This window comes from Clupea harengus, chromosome 6 (genome assembly GCF_900700415.2).
Source record: "Clupea harengus chromosome 6, Ch_v2.0.2, whole genome shotgun sequence".
Taxonomy (NCBI): Eukaryota; Metazoa; Chordata; class Actinopteri; order Clupeiformes; family Clupeidae; genus Clupea; species Clupea harengus.
In genome coordinates this window covers 24,737,429-24,760,493 of record NC_045157.1, presented here as the reverse complement: position 1 = coordinate 24,760,493, position 23,065 = coordinate 24,737,429, and the positions used below count along the sequence as shown (strand labels likewise).

The window sequence follows — 23,065 nt, the reverse complement described above, 5'->3', positions numbered from 1 at the left end:
ATAAATAATATATCATTTCTTGTTTAAATGAGCTGTTTGAATAAAATATTAAAATTGTACTTGTTTACATTTTCACACAACTGGGGGGTATTCCACATACGTGGTTTAGTGATAAACCTGGATAAGCTAACTCCGAGTAAGTGGTAAACCTCCGAATAGAAGAGCCCTCTGACGTTGTTTTGCTAGGAGAATGAACCAATGGGGGTTCTTTCATTAGGAGGTTTACCACTTACTCTGAGTTAACTTATCCAGGTTTGTCACTAAACAACGTACGTGGAATACCCCCCTGGTCTTTTTTTCTTTCCACATCCCAAGTCTCACAATAACATAAAAGACATACCATACACTGCATTTGCCAAAACATAATGCCCTTCCCATTACAAGTGGCTCTACCATATTACCATATTAAACCATCCATCAAGGTTATAGGGGGAACAGCAAGCTATTCCAGTTCAAGGCATGCGGAAACAATATACAGGATTTGACTGGCTTTCGAAGGTTTAGAAAGACCTACCATGGTCACTTGATATGATGCAAGATGAGTGACCATGAGCTTGTTTCTTTTAACTATGTAGCCTCTTGCAACAGTGAGGGGTTGTATTTGTTGGCCTTGAGAGATACCCTGGCCCTCCTAAGTGAGTGTCTTACATGGGATGCATTTAGGTGTGTGATAAGTACAGTATTACCATTATAAGACTTCCTAAGGACTTTGGTATTACACGTTGTTGGTCTGTGGGTACAAACTGAATTTAAGACCCCCAGCCTAACTCTACTCACAGCATATATTTTTTTAAATGTTAAAAAGTGGGCAGGTGGGCTAAACTCCTGTGATTCCCGATCAGTAAATTAAAATGAGACTCACACTCACGGACTGGGAATAGGGGAGGTGGGCCGCCCATATCATGATGTACATCAGCATTTGGCCTGGCAGTAGATGCCATTTTCATGTCATACAATGCAGATTTTTATAAAAACAAAACATATAATTTTTAACACCAGCATTTATGTGTTTCATCACAGTACAGTCATATCATTTAGTTTACAGCTCAAAAACTTTTAAGTGTGCAGTACCTCTTTAAGGGAGTTAAGAATTTCGAGTTCGGCTGTAGGTGAAAATATATCCCATAGGTGGCAGTAATGCTCTAAATGAGTTAGCTGCTGTTTAAAAAAGAATAACACCGGGGATTGTGGGATTGTAATGGCGGCATTCATCCCTGACATGAAACGTATTATTGTCGCTCAAACGCAAACATTTCCTCATTTTCAGTCCTTATGATAACTGTAAAACACCAGGAAAACATTTGTTGAAGACGAATCATTTTCAGTGAGTAACGAACTCTCTCTTTTTACATAAAATATGAATTAATCTCTAATTCGAAACCAACCTGCTAGTTAGCTAGGCATAATGTTAACTAGCAAGCAAGCCATCGGAATGATGCCAGAGCTAGGTTCCTGGATATTGAGTATTGCCGACTCTTTTAACCTGTTGTATGTATTATGTATGTAAATGTATGTTTCTACCACATGCTTGTCTTATGTTGGCTGTTGTAACTATATTTAAAGGCGTTGGGTAAGTAACTTGGGTTATAGGTAGACGTATAACCAATGCACCCAAAATGAGGCCCCGGCTTGTTTATTATAGGTTCAGGGCCGGGTTTCTTAAAAACATCGTATGCGTAAGTAGTTCGTAGAATCCCTCTTACGAATCATCTTACACTTTCGGACCGTTTCCCGAAAGTATCGTAACTTAAGTAGTACTTGAAAACGCTCGTAAATGTACGTGTACTCCGGAGTAACGTTAGTCGCAGACGTCTAAGAGCTTCTGACGGGCTTCTCACTGTTGTCTCCAGCAAGAAATACAGGGAAATCACAACATTAATAATATAATTATCAGTGTTTTACAGTGTAGTTTCTATATTAAATGTTTTTCCTCTTCTTAGTCAACACAGGTGAACATCAAGCTTAGTCAAGTTTCATGTGGAGCGTCTTACTTCAAACAGACGTCACCCCATGATGGTCTACCTGAGTTTGTAGCACGTTAACACACATCTTCGACTTTCAAATATTCCTTCATCTGGCCAAAAAATGGAAGATGATGCATCTCTGCATCGTTTGGAGGGCAGTGACCCGGATGAGCAGGTGGGAGGTCTGATAGTGAAGAAGAAGAATGCAGCTTCAGAGCAGCACGTGTTCCGTGCACCCGCACCACGCACGTCGCTCCTTGGGCTGGACCTGTTGGCCGCCCAGAAGCGAAAAGAACGCGAGGATAAAGAACGCCAGGATTCTGAACCTGAACAAAGCAATGCCAAAAAATCTAAGGTGACATCATATAAGGACTGGGAAGAGAGCAAGAGCGATTCGGAATCTGATGATGATGATGAGGAGGAAGAAGAACAGAAGGGAGATAAGGGTGGCAAAAATGAGCGGTAAGTAAAGTTAATCTTTTTATGTTGTTCTCTGTACATGTTGAATGCTGATGTGTGTGTCAACAACAGATCAGATATGGAGTATAGCACAAATTAAAGCTGTCAATTGTTATGCCACACAAAATCAACATGGTTGGCTTAACACCTTCTTTCATGCACCAGGCCTAGACTAGGGGGAAAAAAATCAGTTATTTCATTTTATCATGCTACCATGAGTTATATAATCCATTAGATGTGGTGATATGTTTTATTATGAAGATTTAGGTTGTTTCCTAACTTGTTGGATGACACTATGTGGCTAGTAGGTTTCTTAGTATCATCAAATATGATTTACACTGAAATGTAAAGTGGAAGAAATTAAGAAATCTGCAAAAAAATATTGTTTTTATAGTGATATTCAGTATATTTACTCAAATTATTTAGACTGTCAGATTGTAACATTAATCTTCACTTCTGCTTGATTGTGCCATGACATGCTTATTTCAGTTTACTGTCTTATTTGATACAGGAAATACCGTGTAACTGGTTCAGAGACACCATCCAATACAGGTGGTGTCAGTGAAGAGTTTCGACGTAGACACCAGCAAAGAGAAAAAGACCGGCGGGAACATGGAGTATATGCTTCCTCTAAAGAAGACAAGCAAAAAGACAAGAGTGGGGATAAGGATAAAGACCGCGACAGAGATAGAAAGGGTGATCGAAGTAAGTCCTAACTGTGACGCAATGTTTTTAGATTTGGGAGTGTGAATGAGCTATTATCCTGAATTTGTTGGTGAAGTTTACAGCTGGTTAGCATTTAGATCTATCCACAAGTTCAGTGTGCTGTCCTTACTTCACAGGACTTCTGTTCTGGACAGGACTGCCCTGCTCTGCTCTAATCACTTTTCTTTAAAACAGTTGCTAATGCTTACCTTTGTCTCTGTTGCCATGGCAGGTGAGCGTAGCCGCGCTAGCCGCTGCGATGGAGTTGGGGAGCGGAGCGAGCGCTCACAGCGCGAGGGCAGCGTGAGGAGCGAGCGCGCGCAGAGAGACGGCTTCTCTGAGCGCAGCATCAGCCGTGGCAGCCCACGCAACAGGGACGAGCCTGCCAGCCCACGCAACAGACCCAAAGGTCAGTCGTCACACCGCATTCACCACGATGTCCTTCTTTTGATGTCTTTGGTTATGGGCGAAAATGTAACATTGTATTTTTTTTAAATCTCTAACATTTCACAGTTGTGTCAATTTGTCTTGTCTACCTGCTCCTAATAATTTCAGGTGTAAAGTCACTTATTCAGGTGCTGTGTGACATCAGATACGTTGAATGAAAAGAAAAATTGATTGAGCTCAAACAACCTGTAGCCAGTAATTGTTCCATTTGCAAATGTGTATCACCTGTAACTGACCAAGCATGTGCTCTGCACAGATGCCATGACCCCTTCTCGCTCCAGCTGGGATGAAGATGACTCCGGCTATGCCAGCTCCCGGCGCTCCCACTGGGAAAGTCCCTCTCCTGCTTCTTCCCATCGGGAATCAGACAAATCCGAGCGCAGCCATTCCTCCGGCCAAGAGAGTGAGAGGAGAGACCGGTATGAAATGGATGCCTGGCTTAACTCCCTCAGCATATTAATGTTTTTCTCATACTATACAGTGAAAGGTCATGGGTAAAATGGAATACCATAGAATGCTGACGTGTTGTTTGTGTAACACATTCATCTATGTTATGATTGCTGCTCCTTGTGCTTGCAGGTCTGTGAGGAATCGTTACCCAGACGACACTCCTCTACCTACGCCCTCATACAAGTACAATGAATGGGCTAATGACAGAAAGCACCTTGGCTCTACCCCTCGCCTCTCCCGAGGCAAAGGTAAGGCGTGCGCTCTTCAACTCTCCCTCTGGCTTCCAGACTCCCCTTGCTGTCTGTGGGGACTGATGTCTGAAGCCACTTTCTTCTGGGTTATTTATAAACTGTGTGCTACCACTGACATGAACAGCAGTGTATTACTTTAAACTGACCAGATGTTCGGATTGAGTCTGAAGCAACGCACTCAAGTGTGGCATACATTATGCGAATGTGATGGGTTTGTTGAGCCCTTGCTGTTTTTCTCTGCTACAGGGAAGAGTGAGAATGGAGAAGGTGGCATTGCATTTGATGACGAGTCGGAGAAGGAGCAGTGGGAAGAAGACCAGCGGGTAACTATTCACCCTTAAGACAGAGGTTCTACAGCTTCATTTATGCTCAATATAACAGCGTAATTGTGGCTACTCACATGTAGCAACTATTTACTTAGCATTGTTGCCAAAACCCTTAGTAGTTAGTTAGTTCCACACAAAAATAATTTCTCTCGGCATTATCAGTTCTGCAGTGTTACAGATGTTTTGCGCCATCTTCTGATGTTTGAGACTTTGTGGCTGCTTTTTGGTTCACAGCAAGCAGACAGAGATTGGTACATGATGGACGAGGGCTATGACGAGTTTCACAACCCACTGGCCTCCAGCTCCGAGGAGTATGTGAAGAAACGAGAGCAGGTCCTTCAGAAGCAGACCCAGAAGCGCATCTCCGCTCACAAGCGACAGATTAATGAGGTATGGCAAAGCACTCTCAGTACTTCTCCATCTATCCCACATACATGTGTCAGCCTTTCAGTTACAGTACTGAGGTTGTGTTTCTTACATAATGAAATTTGATGAGTTTATGGTATGGAATGACCTGTTGTAGTCTACCAGAATTTGGGTTCAGATTTGTGAATTTGAGCTTACTAATGGTGTCAACATGTAGTCTGGTCCATTTAGGCCAGTCTGCAGGTGTGTGAGCTATTGCCTCCCTTGCCTGAATCTGTGTTGTGTTGCCTGCCCCTTGCAGGATAACGAGCGCTGGGAGACCAACCGCATGCTGACCAGCGGTGTGGTCCAGAGGCTGGAGGTGGATGAGGACTTCGAGGAGGACAATGCCGCCAAGGTCCACCTGCTCATCCACAACCTGGTGCCACCCTTCCTAGATGGCAGGATAGTCTTCACCAAACAGGTGAGGGCTTATTAAACACTGGCACAGCTCACAGGGATATACAATTGGTTTGACCATCACAAGGCAAGGAGTTTACTGCAGGTCAAATACATAATGCATATCTTGACAGGCAGGAGGGCTCCAGTGTTGTCTTCATGCCAGCTTACTTTGCCTCCAGCCTGCCAATACAATGTTGCTGCTGTCCTCTTGGGCCTAATTAAGAGTGAAGCTGGAACCCAGAACATTCCGTCTGCTGTGACAGATGGGATTGCTTCTGAAGTGTTGCAAGTCCTTATACGAACCCTGGACACCCTGAAGTTATCTTGCCAGTTGTTTGTGTTTTATTGACTTTTTCACTCCCATGCGTTGGTAGTTTTATGGTTGCTGTTGTGCAATTGCAGGAACTTTTCAAACATGAGATTTTTTTCTGGTTTTGGGTAATGCGAAGCTAAACACAAAAATGAATGAGGGTAATGACTCTTAACGAGCCACAAGAGAAATCCTTTCTCTCTGGCCAGGGTGGGCTGAAAAGAGACTTGTGAATTTGAGTGATGCATCCTCCCAGAAAAGCCTAATCCCATTCCCCACACTCTCAATCCAGATGGATTGATTTCTTTAGATAATGACTTTAATGTTGTTCAGCCTGTCTGGCTTTCTCCCATTAACATCACTTGCAGCCGGGCTATTTGGGGTTTGTTTAAATTGTATGACGGGTTTATGAACCACAGTCTTCTTTCCTAACATCTCAACTTTTTCATTCATTTGAAAACAGTTCTTTAAAAAAACAAAACGTTCAGCTTTTCTCTGAACTGCGTGTGCATATGTGGCTACAATCTAGTCCTTAACTCTGTGTGTTTTTGGCCCTAGCCTGAGCCGGTCATCCCTGTGAGGGACCCCACCTCTGACATGGCCATCATCTCCCGTAAGGGCAGTCAGCTGGTCCGTAAGCACCGGGAACAGAAGGAGCGTAAGAAGGTATGTAGCCCCCTCACACTGCACACTCCTGCAAGGGCCATGGAGCCTGTGTGGGTCTCACTAAGATGAAAACCAAGGTTTTATTTATTGATTATTGATTTATTTTTAATCTATCTTTGACAGGCACAACACAAGCACTGGGAACTGGCAGGAACCAAGCTGGGTAACATCATGGGCATCAAGAAGACCGAAGATGGAGAGGCCAAGCCTGTGGGTCAGGACGGCAAAGTGGACTACAAGTAAGTTTCAAAACACTGCACGTTCACCAACAGACTCTTGGGAAATCCCCACCCTAACCTGTTATCTTCATAGCCGCTCTGTAATGCGCTGACTTTGCCTCCCTCACCCCCAGGACGGAGCAGAAGTTTGCAGACCACATGAAGGATAAGAGTGAGGCCAGCAGTGAGTTTGCCAAGAAGAAGACCCTGCTGGAGCAGAGGCAGTACCTGCCCATCTTTGCTGTGAGGCAGGAGCTGCTCAACCTTATCAGGTACAACTCTGCTGCCTGGGTTATCCCGAGCAGTACAGCATAGAGACCCTTGCCAATATTTCTTACTGACTCTTGACGTCCTTCATAGTGTTACATGTAGTAAATCAGCTAATGTTGCTAACTGGGCAGAAGCCATTTGGTATGCTTATGTAACTGTTTGATTGCTGTTTTCCAGGGATAATAACATCGTGATTGTGGTGGGTGAGACGGGCAGTGGGAAGACTACTCAGCTGACTCAGTACCTGCATGAGGACGGCTACACCGGCTATGGCATGGTGGGCTGCACACAGCCCCGCAGAGTGGCAGCCATGAGTGTGGCCAAGAGAGTCAGCGAGGAGATGGCGATCAACCTGGGCGAGGAGGTGAGGACCGTGCATCAAAAGAAGAATCTCATTCTCCACTCTCTGCCGTCTTTATTGTTGTTGCATTCTATAAGGCTTGTCTCAAACCTATACGTCATGAGACATAGGATTCTAACTGTAAATTTGGGTCTTAAAAATAACTTTATTAGCTTGAAGAGTGCAGCATTGCACTCTTCAAGTGTCTCTTGAGGACTCTCCATATTTCCAAACTGTGTAATACTGCCATCTTGTGGATATTTAATGCATTACACCACAAGTTAACGCTGAGTCAGAGTGATTTTGCAGAATAGCTGCCCCCCCCCCCAAAATACAGTGTTTTAGTGAATTACCAGATGTTATGCACAATTTTCCCTTCATTATACTTAAGAATTGGTACAATTTACCTAAATTATATGATTTCATACAACCGGATTGGCCTTTATTTGCCAAAATGTATTGTAAAGAGCTGAAAATTAGTTTTTGGAATATTTTGGGTGTGCATAATCGTTTGATTTCATTATTAAAGCACCATTATCATGGGTTTAGCGCCTAATCTACCATGGCTTCTGTCGTCCTCTAGGTTGGCTATGCCATTCGGTTTGAGGACTGCACATCGGAGAAGACGGTGGTGAAGTACATGACTGACGGTATCCTGCTGAGAGAGTCGCTGCGCGAGTCCGACCTGGACCACTACAGCGCCGTCATCATGGACGAGGCTCACGAGCGCTCACTCAACACTGACGTACTCTTTGGCCTGCTCAGAGAGGTCAGAACACACTGTGGAAAAATTGACTTATAAACTTTCTGGGGGAAAAAATATATGTATATATTTGGAGCTTCACTTTTCACCTGGTGTTAGTGTTGGACTTTATTTACGTGTTTCACATACATAACCTCTACTAAAAGATGGAATGGTTTTTGTCATGTTTTCTCAGATAGTGTCTCGGAGGTCTGACTTGAAGCTGATTGTCACCTCCGCCACCATGGACTCAGACAAATTTGCATCATTCTTCGGCAATGTTCCTATATTCAACATTCCAGGAAGAACATTCCCTGTGGACATCCTGTTCAGCAAGGTACCTTTTTAGTTTTCTAATCTGTGTATGCAGTTCTGCCTGTAAGAGCGCTGGTAATACGCGACTGATACCGTTTGTGTTTTGGACCTCAGACTCCTCAGGAGGACTACGTGGAGGCATCAGTGAAGCAGGCCCTGCAGATCCACCTGAGTGGGATGATGGGAGACATCCTCATCTTCATGCCTGGTCAGGAGGACATCGAGGTGAGTTCAGGGAGACAAACAATTTCAGAAATGGAACCGGTCTAGCAAAAGAGATGAAGTTGTCTGGAAATCAGATGGCCATAGACACTGAGGTCTGCATATGTAAAGATAAGTCAGAGTGAGATGACTGCATCCTAAACAGCAGGAATGCAGCATGGCTCAGTTGGTGGTCCTGTAACATCAGTTATTCCAAGCACTCATACAGGAAAGGGAAATCTTCACCTTGCCTATACTTTTTGTATCTGGTTGGATGCAGACCTCTACTTCATAGTGCAGTTACTGCATATGGCCTCAGTCAGTTTTTCATACTCTGTATATTGTTTTGTTCTCCATTCTATCTGTACCAATGTGTTCCTCCTCCACCTCCTCCCTCAGGTGACGTCTGATCAGATAGTGGAGCGTCTGGAGGAGCTGGAGAATGCCCCTGCTCTGGCCGTGCTGCCCATCTACTCCCAGCTGCCCTCTGACCTGCAGGCCAAGATCTTCCAGAAGGTTCTCATCTCCATCACTCTGCTACTGTATGTGAAATGGTGTATGACTGACTGATTCAGCACGTGATCGATTCTTAACTGTGTTCTTGTGTTCGCTGATTCCCACTAGGCCCCCGATGGAGTCAGGAAGTGCATTGTGGCCACCAACATCGCTGAGACGTCTCTGACTGTGGATGGGATCATGTTTGTGGTGGATGCTGGATACTGTAAACTCAAGGTACCCGCGTTATTGCAGCGGCGGGTTGTTCTCCCCTCTTCCCAGTTCTCTGTTTTCAGCCATTGGTAAAAGAGGTTGACGTGATGCTTGTGGTTGTCTTGCACAGGTGTTCAACCCTCGCATCGGCATGGACGCCCTGCAGGTGTACCCCATCAGCCAAGCCAATGCCAACCAGCGCTCTGGCAGAGCCGGGAGGACGGGCCCAGGCCAGTGCTACAGGTAAACACTCTCACTGTCTCACGTGGAGCCCCATGTCTGGGTAGTTTAGTGCTCAGGTGTCAGTCGTTTGCCAAATCTAAACTTGAATCACAGATGTTATAGCGGATAAGTACCTAGCCACTTCTCTATTCTGTGAACAAGGAACCCAACACTAGCATGTACAGCTCTCATGGCTGTTACTCATGCAGGAGAACTGCATTTCCTAGATGACTGACTGGAAGTTGTATGGATGGATGGATGTATGGATAAAGCACAGAGGCTGCACTCTTATCCCCGTACCTGCCACTACTCCTCTGTGTCACTAGTGATGGAAGGGAACTTTGATAAACAGTGATATCGGTCATTAGTCTCAAAATTCTATGTCATTTTGAGATGTGAAGGGGGTGACTCTGTGGTGAATTATCCTGCATTATGAGCCAGACATTAGGCCTGTGATCTTGGGGTCTCACTCTTCTTCCCCCAGCAACATGAGGAGAGGTCTGTCCATTCTTACCAGGTACCTTGTGCAATTTGAGCTTCGTAATGGCACTTGCAATCTCTTGCCAAATTGGCGGTACGTTCAGTTCCTTCCTGTAACACACACACACACACACACACACACACACACACACAGACACACACAGGCCATCTCCTCCAGACTAACACCAGTCTGATTAAGGCCGCTCTCTCTGCAGCTCTCCATCCAGGCGAGTGTACTGGCACACAATGGCCACGTTGGCTAACGGAGGTTGTTACCAGTGAGCCTTGCTTACTGCCCCCCCCCCCCCCACCCCATGCCTCTGTCAGCACCTCAGGTCTGAGTGAACTGCACACCAGACAGGTGTGTGTGTGTGAGAGAGAGAGATGCATTTTGGGTGGGGGTTAAGGTGCGGTTTGGCAGACTGTCCTGTCCATTCCTCTCATGGTCCTTCATTGCCTTCCTTCCCTCGACCCTTTCAGTCGTGTCCAAATGGAGTGTAGGGTGTCTGATGGGCTCGGCGTGTTCCTCTTGACCCTGCACAATTTTCTCAGAACTGATCTTAGAAGTCTGAGAAAGATGTGCCAGTGGACATGATTTCTCGGGGTGGGTGTGTTTGTTGTGTGTGCATGTAAATAAACAAATCTACAAAGTCTTGAATAGGCCTCTCTGCTTGACTCGGGTTGTTTGTAGATGCCCGTCTGAGCACTCGTTGGATCCTTTCATCTCGGCGCCGATCCGCATCGCTCCCGCTCGCCTCGATCGTCACGCCGACCCCACGGCATCAAACTCCCCTCCCCACCCCCATCCCCCGCATCAGCTGCGCCTTCCCCTGGCACCCCTGTGTGCGCGGGGCAGCATGCGAGTGGGAGCGCGTCAGGATGGTAATCTCCAGAGGATTTCACGCCGTTCAAGTCTGTTTACAGCTGGCAGAATGCGCCACAAAGGCTTCCGGTCCCGCCAGGGCCGCCGGTGACCCTCTTTTTCTAATCCGCACGCCAGGGAAGATGCGAGGACACCCTTGTCTGTCAAACACACACACACACACACACACACACACACAAATGCCTGTGTTTGTTTTGCCTCCATGTAAATGTGTCTGGAAGCATCTTGAAAGAGCTCCTTCACTCTTAAGATTAGACCTGAGCTCCCTCTCCACCTCAACACCTCCAGCTCCTCGCATCTGTGAAGAATCAATTTTTGTTCGGGAGACGAGCTTTTAGAAGAACTAAGGCTGTGGGGAAGTGTGTGTGTCTGTGTGTGTGTGTGTGTGTGTGGCTTTCTATACAAGAATACATAGTGCTTAAAAACACCCACCACAAGCCGTGAATACAGCAGCGACTTCAATGGCGGACGGCGGGGACTCAAGCTCCGCTCATATACATAACTTCATACACCCCCCCCCCCCCCCCCCCCCTACAGAGTCCCCTTCAGAATAATGCCACAGACTTCAGAGGGATTATCCATTAACCAGGAGTGGCTACAGAAAGCCTGCGTCGCCTCAGACCTATCTCCCCGCCACAGCACTCACGGCACAGCTTAATCACAGGGGGTTTAAGGCGCTCATAACAAGCCGGTTTTGGTGAATCGTTCATTGTTGAGGGCCTCTGCGATGGCCTTTTCCAAAAGTAAGGGGTGCGCTGGTTAATGGGATGGAGGAGTCCTACTGCAGACACACTCTGGGGCGTTACTCAGACGCCTACGCACAAGTCCCATGCTGGGCATGTTCTCAGAAGGTAGTGTGCAGACTAGACACCCACTCCAATATGTAGGCTAAGCTGTAACTTCTCCCGACAGTAAATGTACATAGGGATTTTGAATCTTTTTATGTTTTTTATTCAGTACCCTACTTCACCCTAACATGTCTGGGTCATTCTTTAATTCTCTCGCACTCTCTCTCTCTCCCCTTCTGGTTCTAGCTCTGCCATAAGTTCATTACCTCTAACAATCTCACTGTTTCTTCCCCGTCTTCCCTGGCAGGCTCTACACACAGAGTGCGTATAAGAATGAGATGCTGACCACCACTATCCCCGAGATCCAGCGGACTAACCTGGCCAACGTGGTCCTGCTGCTCAAGTCCCTGGGGGTGCAGGACCTCCTGCTCTTCCACTTCATGGACCCGCCGCCTGAAGACAACATGCTGAACTCCATGTACCAGCTCTGGATCTTAGGCGCGCTCGACAACACAGGTGGGCCTTTAAACGCTATAGTGAGCACATTACTATATAGCTTGTAATCCTGACGAGCAAAATCAGGTCCGCACGGGCAACGTAAATATTCAGACGGCGCAAATGGAATTGAAGCTTTTAGTGGTCCAATGCATAACTGTGTGAATAGGATGTTGGCCTGCCATTACAAACTGGGGATATTGAAGGGATAACCCCTTCTCCCACTCCCCAAAAAAAGAAATCGTAAGAGCAGTATTATTTCCAGTAGGCCTAATATTTAGGCTAGGCTAATGACTAATTTGACCTGATGTTACACCCTCAACTGACTGCCAGCAGTCAGTATAAATGGAGGTTGCAGATCATTGGACCCGTGTAAGAGCCTGTCTGGCATTAACAGAGGATTGCATCAGGGTCTGACCGTCCTGAAGTAGCTGTCGGCGCCCTGCTCTCCTCCAGCCCTCTGCTAATCCCACATAAACGCTGCAATGTCTGAGCTGCTGAGGGTTTGATCAAAGGCATGTTCCTGAAATGCTCAGCAATTTCCCCCCATTATCAGCTCTATCCTCATTAGAAGCCGAGTAGTCTGTATTGTGTTCCCTGTCTGATGGTGTTATACCTTCCAATGGCTTTGATGGCTCATTTATCCAGCAACAGCATAGACATGGACTGCACCACCATTGCCTCCCTCTCCTCCTACAGAGCAGCCCTTTGCCTTACGCCATTGAGGGCTGAGTCTGTTCCAATGTGCCCAGCTAAACTGTTCAGAAGGGTTTTCTTCGACTGCATCAGGGTTTCTTTGAAGACCGCTATCAGGAGGTGGATCCCCAGTGGGATGATCAGATTGCTAGATTCCTAGGGCGTACAGCACTGCCCTCAGATTAGCAATAGGCACATGGCACGTCTAACCCCGTCCTGTGCCCCCCCTCTGCCTCAGGTTCATTGACCCCCACTGGCCGCCTCATGGTGGAGTTTCCCCTGGATCCAGCCCTGTCCAAGATGCTGATTGTGTCGTGTGACATGGGCTGCAGTGCAGACATCCTCATCATCGTGTCCATGCTGTCGGTGCCCGCCATCTTCTACAGGCCAAAGGTAGGCCTGCAGTTACCTCATCAACTAGCAGATTTACTAAACCCAAATGAATCAGATAGAGATACTTTTTATTTTTCTTAATTTCTTTTAATTAAGACCTTTTGTGGCTGTTCTTTGTTCTTCAGGGGCGAGAGGAGGAGAGCGACCAGGTGAGGGAGAAGTTTGCGGTGCCTGAGAGCGATCACCTGACGTACCTCAACGTCTACCTGCAGTGGAAGAACAACAACTACTCCAGCGTCTGGTGCAATGATCACTTCATTCACACCAAGGCCATGCGCAAGGTACCTGCACACGGATCAGGACCAGTCAATAACATTCCATTTTAAAATTGGTTTATTTTTGTATTCAATCTGAATTTCCCTTTTGGTTAAGTTTTTATTTCATGGACGCTTTTCTATTTCGTTTAATATAGTTTGATGTCAGTTTTAGTCATTTTAGGATTAGTAAGGCGTGAAAAATGATCTGCTTATCACTGAAAATGTAAATATTTCAAGACTAAACATAACTAACATATCCAATAGGCCTACATTTGTATCCACCTAAAAGCCTGTCAGTAGACCTACAAGAACAAGATTAAATATTCAGCCATTCACTGTTAAATTAGACCCATTCAGGACTTGCACCTTTCCTCCCTGACATTTCAGACTGATCCGTTAATAGCGCCATCTTACGGTAGTTTTGGGAATGTGACATCCTTGAATGGATAATGAAACGATAATGAAAATATTTAGTTTAGTTTCAGACTTTCTACACAGAAATCATTTTATTTCAGTTTACGAAAGCGTTTGTTTTAAAACCCTTATTTGTCGTCTTGGTTTTAGTTTACGGTAAAGACCCTGCAAGAGTGCTTTTACACCCAAAATGCTGTTCTATATCGGCTGTATATTTTATAAGTGTGTTTGTGTGTGTTTGAGGTGCGTGAGGTGCGGGCCCAGCTGAAGGACATCATGGTGCAGCAGAGGATGACCATGGTGTCCTGCGGGTCAGACTGGGACATAATCAGGAAGTGCATCTGTGCTGCCTATTTCCACCAGGCTGCCAAACTGAAGGTACACCACCAACCCATGTGCCAGATGTGTTATAATGTGGAATTAGTTATTACATGCCAGTTTACGGTCCCACACGACAACTGTAAGGTCTTCCTTAAACCCACCATATTTGTTTATGTTTCACTTTACTCTGAACCTTACTGACATCAATTTGTACAATTGCTATCAGTGTACATTAGCTGAATAATTACTTTACGTACATACAGTCTTGGAAGTTCAATATCAGTCAGCACTGAATTTTTTGTGTGTGTGTGTGTCTGTGTGCAGGGCATAGGTGAGTATGTGAATGTGAGGACAGGGATGCCCTGCCACCTGCACCCTACCAGCTCTCTCTTTGGGATGGGCTACACTCCAGACTACATCACTTACCACGAGCTGGTCATGACTACTAAGGTACAGTTCTTTGCTATGCTCTTCCCTATGTCCTTGGTAAACAACTGTGAATTTGGATCAACTGTGAGCTTGTGATTACTGTATGATTCCAAATTTGTATGCATACATGTGAAAAGATCAGATTATCTGTGATGCCTTTGTTGTCACAGGTGGATGTATGTGGTAACTCCCTGTGTCTGTCTGTGTGTGTGTGTGTGTGTGTGTTTAACATATCTCTGTGTTGGTTTGTGTGTGTTCAGGAGTACATGCAGTGTGTGACTTCAGTGGATGGGGAGTGGTTGGCTGAGTTGGGCCCGATGTTCTACAGCATCAAACACGCCGGGAAGAGCAGACAGGTACAACACACACACTGCCACAAACATTCGCTCGCACTCATTCTCTCTCTCTCTCTCTCTCTCACACGCGCACACACACACACACACACACACACACACACACACACACGGCCCCTCTGCCAAAGACTGTACGGCAATATAAAGCAAGACCAGGTGGGGACATGCCCTTGTCTGTTTACATACACGCGCTACTTTGTGCACACAACTTTGTAGTGGCAGTATCAATAATAACCATCACAGTTCAAGAGACACTTCATACATCTCCACTTCTGACTCCTTCCTTTTCCTCGTGTGTGTGTGTGTGTGTAGGAGAACAAGCGGCGGGCCAAGGAGGAGATCACCAACATGGAGGAGCAGATGTCAATGGCCCAGCAGCAGATCATAACCCGCAAGGAGGAGCAGGAGAGGAAGAGCAACGTGGGCAGCATCAGGTAGTCATCCTCACAACACACACAAACCCATACACAGAGTCCATACACACATGCACAGTATCTCTCTCTCTCTCTCTCTCTCTCTCGCTTGCTCGCTCGCTCGCTCTCTCACACACACACCTCATGCCTAATCCATTAGCAGTGTGTGTGTGCTGCGTAGTGTTAATATTAAGCATGGCTGTAATTAAGCGGAGAGGAGTGTTTGCTGAGAGAGCCACCCTTAACCCTGGTGGCCCCCGCGCCTCCTGCTGAGGAGCTCTAGGAGAGCGGCTGGCCGGGGCCTTTCTGCTTCGCTGGCGTAACTCCCATTTGTTTCCAAAGAGCCCGCGGAAGCCTTTTAGCCCTGGGGGCGAACGCTTTAACGCAGTGGTCCTGCAGTGCGGGGACGCTGGGCATAATTGCTGCATTAAGACAAGGAATGATAATTGTTCCTATTCATTATTTAACTTCCTGGTCAGGCAGAAGTGCTCATGTACTTGGAGCTATGTCTTAATTTGTCTTAGTAAACTAAAATTCCCAAAACTGGACAAAAATCACAAGCACACAAAAGAACAACAAGTCTTCTAAGTCTTATGTGTTGTGAAAAAGTTCCATACCTAATGACGTCAGAGTCCTTGTGACCCCTAGTTCCGTGTGTTCACGCAAATGTGAGCATTGCCAGCTGAGGAAAGGTACCCTTCACTCAACCGTTTTAGCATCCTCATTCCTCCCTTTTCATCTCCTCAATTCATTCTCACCTCCTTTTTTCAGCTCTCCCTCCCTCCCTCCCTCTCTCTCTGTCTGTCGTTCCCCCTTCGTCTGTGCTTCTCTTTGTCTTCTTGATGAGCTTTTCTCACCTCTTGTCTCCACATGAGGGGAACAGAAATAATATTGACTCCTGGCTGACCCCCATTACTGTAGCAATTTTCACTGGGCCACAGCGGAGACAGCGTGAGGGGGAGGGAGGGAGGGAGAGAGAGATGGAATGAGCCTTCATTTTCTGATGAATCCCACCTCCAAATTAATTTTGCACACATCTGTCAGGAGTCACAAAGGAGGAAGATGAGTTCCACTTTCAATGAACACTTTATTAATTAATCAGCGTGTTTATCTCGGAGCAGGAGCTTTTGTCTGGGTGTCTGGCGTGTCTTCACCAAGACTTCATCGTTATCACATTTAAAGATGCAGGCCACGATTCGGTTTTGAGAAAGGTTGTTGATATTCGAGTCCAACAGCCAGTCAAATGACGATCCCTCCGTTGATTGGCTGGGATCGTTTATGGCTTGGTCCGAGCCACTACGTTTGTTTCCCTTTTACAGAGCCGGGGCTGTGTACCAACACCGCACAGAACACTTAACGGACCGCTAGAGGACCGTGAGGAGCAGTTAGCTGAATTTGACAAAAAAGTGCATGGGATTAGAATTTTGGACTGCACCTTTAAAAGTGAGGGGATTGCCGTTTGTGTGCCTGACTGAGACTAATTAAAGGTGAGCTCTTTCAGTAGCTCATTGGCATCAGCTCCTCTCACTGGCTTAAAAACTCAGCATCCGGTACTTAAGTGAGGATCGCTGCCATGGCACTGAATGGGAATAAAGAAACACATCTGAGTTCTGTATATTTCTAAGCACATGTAACCACAGAAGCCCAAGTGTGCTGGGGTTTTTTCACCAACATGAATGGGGAATAGTGTTGTCGTTTTGCCCTTCATCAGAAGGAGAATAACAAACCAACATGAATTGATGGGGCCACTCTGCTGTAAAAGGGCTCCTAGGATGCAGAGAATAGGCTCTCGGCTTCTTTGGGCTGCCTGTTATTCGTACATTTGCCTGATCAATGGGAATGAGTAGCTGTGTGTATGCTGGAAGTAGAGAGCCTGTATTGTAGTTCCATTACCACAAGCTCTTCCTCTGTTCTTACCACGGGGCTCGGTCATGACACACCTGGCGGTTGAAAAGGAGAACCCACCTCCCCACCCCGAAACAGACCACTCCAAAAAACGGCTCCCACTCTGCCTCCCAAACTTCACAGAGCATTAGGAGTGGGGTGACATATTAGCCTGAATTTGGCTTTAATCTCACTGAGTGTACAGCTCCCCCTTCCGCACCGCCACCACCACCACCAGCGAATTTTCCCTGCACTCCCCCTCTCTGTTCCACTCAGATCTGAGGATCACTCTGGCTGCAGACCCTCAAGTGCTTTTTGAGGAGGACTCCGGAGAGACAGAGAGGGGCCCGGGTCAGCGCTCTCTTTGTGCTCGCTGCCCTGCACCAGGAGCCTGCAAACACATAAAACAACACGCCTCCTTGGCATGGGGCTCAGTTTAATGACAGCCAGGGAAGAACTACACAGCTTCTCCTTCAGTTAGTTTGTTTGTTTGTTTATTTATTTATTTATTTTGTGGAGGGACAGATTGAAAGCACATGTCAACAGAGGATGACAAAGCGGGAGATACTGACACGTCTGATCTGGACGTATGAATTCACCTAATGGCTGCTGGGGTGGAGGTGGTGGGGGTGGTGGGGGGTGCTGCTATGGTGCCGAGGTCACGGCCAGATGGGTGTAATTGCAGGCGGTGTGGAGGGGGAATGCTGGGTAGCAGCTGTAATTAAAGATGATAGAGTGGGCTGTCATGCCGCGCACCACAGCGGCCCTCCGAGAGACGGACTGTCCTTTTTATTCTCCCCTGTCCCCTCCCCTTCATCACTTCTCACCCCTTCCATCCCTGTCTCTCCTGACTCATTCCCTCTGTTCTCTGTGCTCACTCCGGTTTTTAATCACATTTCATTCACAGTACAGTTAACCACATACACACATTACTAAGATACTGTAAAAGAGGTTCAAAGCCTGTTTGAATGGCCTAACCCAGGGGTCAAATCAACCCCCTGATACTGATAGAAACCTAGTCAGAGATTGATTTTTGAGTTGTCAGTGAGGTCATTGTGTAGATATAGTAGATTGAGTGGTGGGCAAGAGATACAAGATCCATGTCCACTGAGGGAGAGAGAAGAGAGCTGTGATGATATAGGTCATTACGAGTCCTTTTTAATAATGATGGTTATTATAGGTCATATCATTATTAGTCCTTTTTAATAATGATCAACTTCTGTCTGGTTGGAGTGCAGAGGTAGTGTGTTTAAGCATGTGTGTTTACTAACACAGAGGAACACACTTACACTGTGTTGCATAGAGGAAGATGACATCAGAAGAATGTTCGTCAGTCATCAGTTGTTTTGATCCCTTTTAAACCTGGTTAACGAATGATGTCTATGATGTTTCCAGGTCACCCCAAATCTGCACCCCTGGCCGACGAGAAGAACTGCCCATGACCCCGAGACGAACCCCTTCACGCTTCGGCCTGTGACCTGTGACCTGTGACGGACACTGAGTGGACCTCACCCGACACCACATCTCCCCCCACTGAAACACTGTTTTAACGGACCGACTCCGTCTATGCTGAGCCAACAGCTTGGCACCATCAGACATGAGTACTGAAGCCTTGCAGTTCCCCAATTTGGCCAGCAGTAGGCACACTTGTATAAGGCAAAAGATTTTAAGGCTCTGAGCCCAGCCCTTCAGAGGATGGCGGAGTGATTGTACTCTGTTTGCAGGCAGAGCAGAGAGCCCCTGAAATGGCTGTTTTATTACTCACTGCACTCTTTTAGACAAACAGATTCTGAGTTCAATCACAACAACGAAATTATTGTCCGAAAATCTCTTTCCCCCCCCCCCCCGTCTTGTGTTCAGGCAATCCAATGTCATTTTGGATTAGATTTTATAAGTTGTGATCATTTTCATGAACTATCATTGTAGGTGTTCTTATTGTCAGTGGAAAAAAAAGAGATTTACCTTTTTGTCTACCCGACATAACAAATGTAATCACATCACACCCAGTGCATATTCCCTTCTGTTTAAACAGAACCTGCGAAAAAACAAAAAACAAAACAGCCTCTAAGACCCACTGTTGATGGGCGTGTTGTTTGTACTCGCAGTAAGGATCTGCGTTGTGTCTGGTGTAATGGGCGTAGGTGTTGTCTTGGAAACATGGAGGATCAGATTTAGCACACCGCATGGGGCTTGTGCCCTCTTCAGCTACTTGTCAGCCCTGCTTGTCTCTGCGAAGGGGCCACTGCTGCGCCTCTCCCCCGCCTGCCTCGCTGTAAATTGGAGAGCGCTGCAGACGGGGTTGGAGGTGATGCGTTTCCCATTCATTTACTTCTGGTTCCTTCTCATCCTTGTGTACCCACTTCTGTTCTTGTCTCTTACTTTTTTTTCTTTCTGGTTTTGTACAGATTGTTTTTAAGCCCTAAGCCCCTTCGAGCCGCCTTCGCGGTCAGTCACAGTCAATATTTATCTGCAACGGTGCACTGAGTGCAGCTTATCATTTGTGTGATTTTTGGAAATGATATTAAATACTTCTTTTGTAATTAGAAACTTTCTGTGGTGTGTGTGTGTGTGTGTGTGTGTACACTATTCTACAACATTTTCTATGGCGCCTTAGCATATCAAGTGTATTACACATTTTAATGGCATTTTATTTGTTATGGGTCCGTTCTGCTCAACCTGTAAGAGTGATTAACTTTCTTTCCAAGATATTCAACACAAATATTTTCAGTCTCATATTCTCCCAAAAGCACTCTTGTTTGCCCTGCTCCTGACGATCACAGGGCCAACTAAACCAACTCCATTTGAATACATAAGCATTCACGGCTTTGGACTTGCTCATTACTGGCTCTGCTGAAAGTATAGACCTGTGTTTTAATTAATTCCCCTTTCCCCCAGTACCCCCTGGGTGTAACTCATATGCAAACACAAGACATACACACACACACTCAACTATTCTCTCCTCGTCTGGCTGAAATACTGTCTCTCTCTCGCTCACACACACACAAAATTCAATTAATCTCCACAGGCAGAGAATATTTAATCAGACACTGATGGGGCAGAAAGGTGAGGTGACACTTTCTAATTATAATTATGATGGATCACCCTCCTTGGCCAAACAGAGCCGTGTCCTTTGCTCCTCTGCAAATGCTTACCTGAGGCCCAGTCACTGCACGTGTGCTTTCCTGAGGCCCAGTCACTGCACGTGTGCTTTCCTGAGGCCCAGTCACCGCACATGTGCTGAGGATTTGGGGAGATTTTCACTCTTGTGTTTTGTCTTCAGGTCAGGATTAGTCCCTGAGAATGGTAAGAATTGGATTCCAAGTAACTGGTTTAGTTGGTTGGCTTGTTGAAATTATATTACATTGCCCCCCCTCCTTCACTGACGTACAGACAGCCAAAGCTGCACTGAAGTTTACTTAAGTGTTCCTGTAGGTACACAGGTGAACAAATTGGACAAACCTGCACTTTTGCAAAATGCACATCTCGAGCCTTGTGTGAAATCGATCAAGCCTCTAAAAGCTTAGCGTCTTGCTTCCAAAGAAACAACTTTTAGGGTGTTTTTGAAGAATGGCTTAAACAACATTAATGGACCAAATCACACACAATGCTGCAATTTTATTGGACTGCTTGGGGTGTCCAAAGTAATGGAGCACGGGCTATCACGGCTGTTTGTGCAAAAGAAAAGACAATTTGTTACTCGCACTTTCTCTGCCATTTGTGCTATTAAGGCTGTGTGTGCATCCAGACAAAGATGCCCCCTAAATTAGAACAGCTCTGATTTCTAGAACAGCTCAACTTTACATTTATCCTTGTTCCTCTGGATCCCAAAGGTCTTTGTGCCAGCAGAGATGATTATAAATGTTTCCTCTCAGTTCTTCTTTTCTCAGGTCCTCTCTTCTGACAGAGAGAGAAAAAGGAGGGGTAAGACTGGGGTGGTCATCCGGCGGTTTTAATGAGACAAATCTCTGGTTCTGGCTGACATTTGAAAATCCCCCGCGTGAATGACAGAGGCGGCCGTCACCTTTACGGGAGATTTCAGCTTGAAGGTCTTTGCGATGATGAAGGGAATTAAAAAAGGCGGCCTGCAAGTGGCTGCGATTCTGGCCGTCCGGGCTTAATAATAAAACCACAGCTATCTGCCCGTGGGCTTCCTCCTCCTCAGCAGCAGCGGTGCAGGACTCGGGGATGGGGCGTTTGAGGAGCTGCTCGTCATGCGGCAAGGTTAACCGCACCCACGCACCGCCCCCCCTTCTCCGAGACCACGAGCGGGGAGAGACAAGAGAGGCATGTTGTCATGTCTTGGCCACTGACAGGTGGTTGGAGGTTTATTGGAGACGTAGCCCCTTGATGTCCCTCACTGTCTTTTCTTCCTCCTCTCCCCCCACCCCAATCCTCCTTGCCCCCTTGTCTCAGCAGTGAGGGACAGGGCCTGCTGTCATTACAAACGCAATAAGAGCACAAGATTGATGAGGAAAACAGTGCATCAACTACTCTTTTAATTAACTCCAGGGCTGTGACGGTGCCTGGGAAGCTGGCTGTGGCGGTGAGTGGCGGTGCAATGCGGGGGCATTCCTCAACCCCCGTACACCCCTGCCCCGACACACACACACACACACACACACACACACACACACACACACACACACACACACACACACACACACACAGACCCTCTGTTTGTTACCTCCTAACCCCCCGCCATAATGAAGAGCCTTCTGGGACCCAATTACATCCAAGGCTGCGTGTGAGGCACAGCAGGCCCCGGTGGAAACTTAACTTGAGCCGTCTCCTCTTCCCCGGGCCCTGCTGGGGATGGCCTTCGCTTGATTGAATCAGGAGAAGAATGTAACCAACCTACACACACACACTGAGCCCAGCATCATTCCTTAACCCTGCTTGTGGCTTTCAGTAGAGAACAGAAAGAGATGAATGTTTTGGATTCCCTAGCGTGGAGTAAATGACGAGCTTGCTGGCAAAAGGACAAAGCCAAGGTATACACCCAGGTGGAAAATCCATTCCTGGGGTGGCTCTCGAGGGGTGTCTTAGTCTCAGTGTACGTGTTCAACACTGACAGAGTGAGTGTTTTCCATTGGATATTCTCTCTGCCATTTAATGATGATTGCACCGCTGCAAAGCTTTTAGGCGAGTCAGCACATGACCTTGGGAACAATACTGTCACCTTCACACAGTGAATATGTTTGCAAGGCACAACATGCCAGCACAAACAGCTCCAGCTGAAGATGATGGCATCTTCAAAAAAAAAACTAGATTACGCTTTCATCAAGTCTTCAATTGATGCAGCTTAAATAATGGATGAGCTGCGTTCCATAGGCTGTCTTCATCATGTTTTCCAGCCTAGGCAGAATTAAAAGAAGCATCCCTCTTGAACAACGGTGCTCTTATGTTCCGGTAAGTTCTCACATCTCTTTTTTTATTAATGCCATCGCGTCCTTACACCAAAATAAACTGGCTTCATTAAAGGGAAAGAAGGCTGCATTAACAAGAGCCATCATTACTTTAATCTGCCATGCTGTCTGATATTCTAGTCAGCACACAGCCTGAACAACGTGGCCTTCATATTAGTCACATGGGACAGATATTGTTCAATAATTAAGTGCTACTGTATCAAAGGCATAACTAACAGCAGCACAGATAAAAATGACAAGTTGGAGAAATTACTTGTCAGACTATTCATCACAATTAAAATGGGGACAATCTGAACTATTTTTTTCTCCTATAATCTGCCCACGTTGTTGTATTTTTGTCCACAACTTTTGCATCCTGTCTTCGTGCACAGGTGCCATGACCGGAGCCACCACAGCACAAGTTGTGTTGATGTTACGCGTGGAACACTATAA

General features: G+C 46.3%; 1 protein-coding gene across 1 annotated transcript; it reads left to right on the top strand.

Annotated features, from left to right (window-relative positions):
- Positions 1-1,157: 1,157 nt before the first annotated feature.
- Positions 1,158-19,754, top strand: dhx38 (DEAH (Asp-Glu-Ala-His) box polypeptide 38). Its single transcript, XM_012814882.3, has 27 exons — positions 1,158-1,324; positions 1,941-2,426; positions 2,935-3,128; positions 3,361-3,537; positions 3,832-3,994; positions 4,155-4,273; positions 4,523-4,599; positions 4,837-4,992; positions 5,270-5,431; positions 6,278-6,385; positions 6,509-6,624; positions 6,738-6,875; positions 7,051-7,237; positions 7,797-7,982; positions 8,152-8,292; positions 8,385-8,495; positions 8,871-8,987; positions 9,096-9,203; positions 9,310-9,422; positions 11,860-12,068; positions 12,982-13,136; positions 13,262-13,417; positions 14,051-14,185; positions 14,453-14,578; positions 14,818-14,913; positions 15,223-15,344; positions 18,603-19,754. Exons 2-27 carry the CDS (start codon positions 2,086-2,088, stop codon positions 18,682-18,684), a joined length of 3,795 nt encoding a protein of 1,264 aa, XP_012670336.2. The 5' UTR covers positions 1,158-1,324; positions 1,941-2,085; the 3' UTR covers positions 18,685-19,754.
- Positions 19,755-23,065: the final 3,311 nt, after the last annotated feature.

Coding starts and splice junctions, on each gene's coding strand:
- dhx38 (XM_012814882.3), top strand. CDS start 2,086: ATGGAAGATGATGCATCTCTGCATCGTTTGGAGGGCAGTGACCCGGAT. Junction 3,538..3,831: donor CCCACGCAACAGACCCAAAG/GTCAGTCGTCAC, acceptor TGCTCTGCACAG/ATGCCATGACCCCTTCTCGC. Junction 4,600..4,836: donor AGTGGGAAGAAGACCAGCGG/GTAACTATTCAC, acceptor TTTGGTTCACAG/CAAGCAGACAGAGATTGGTA.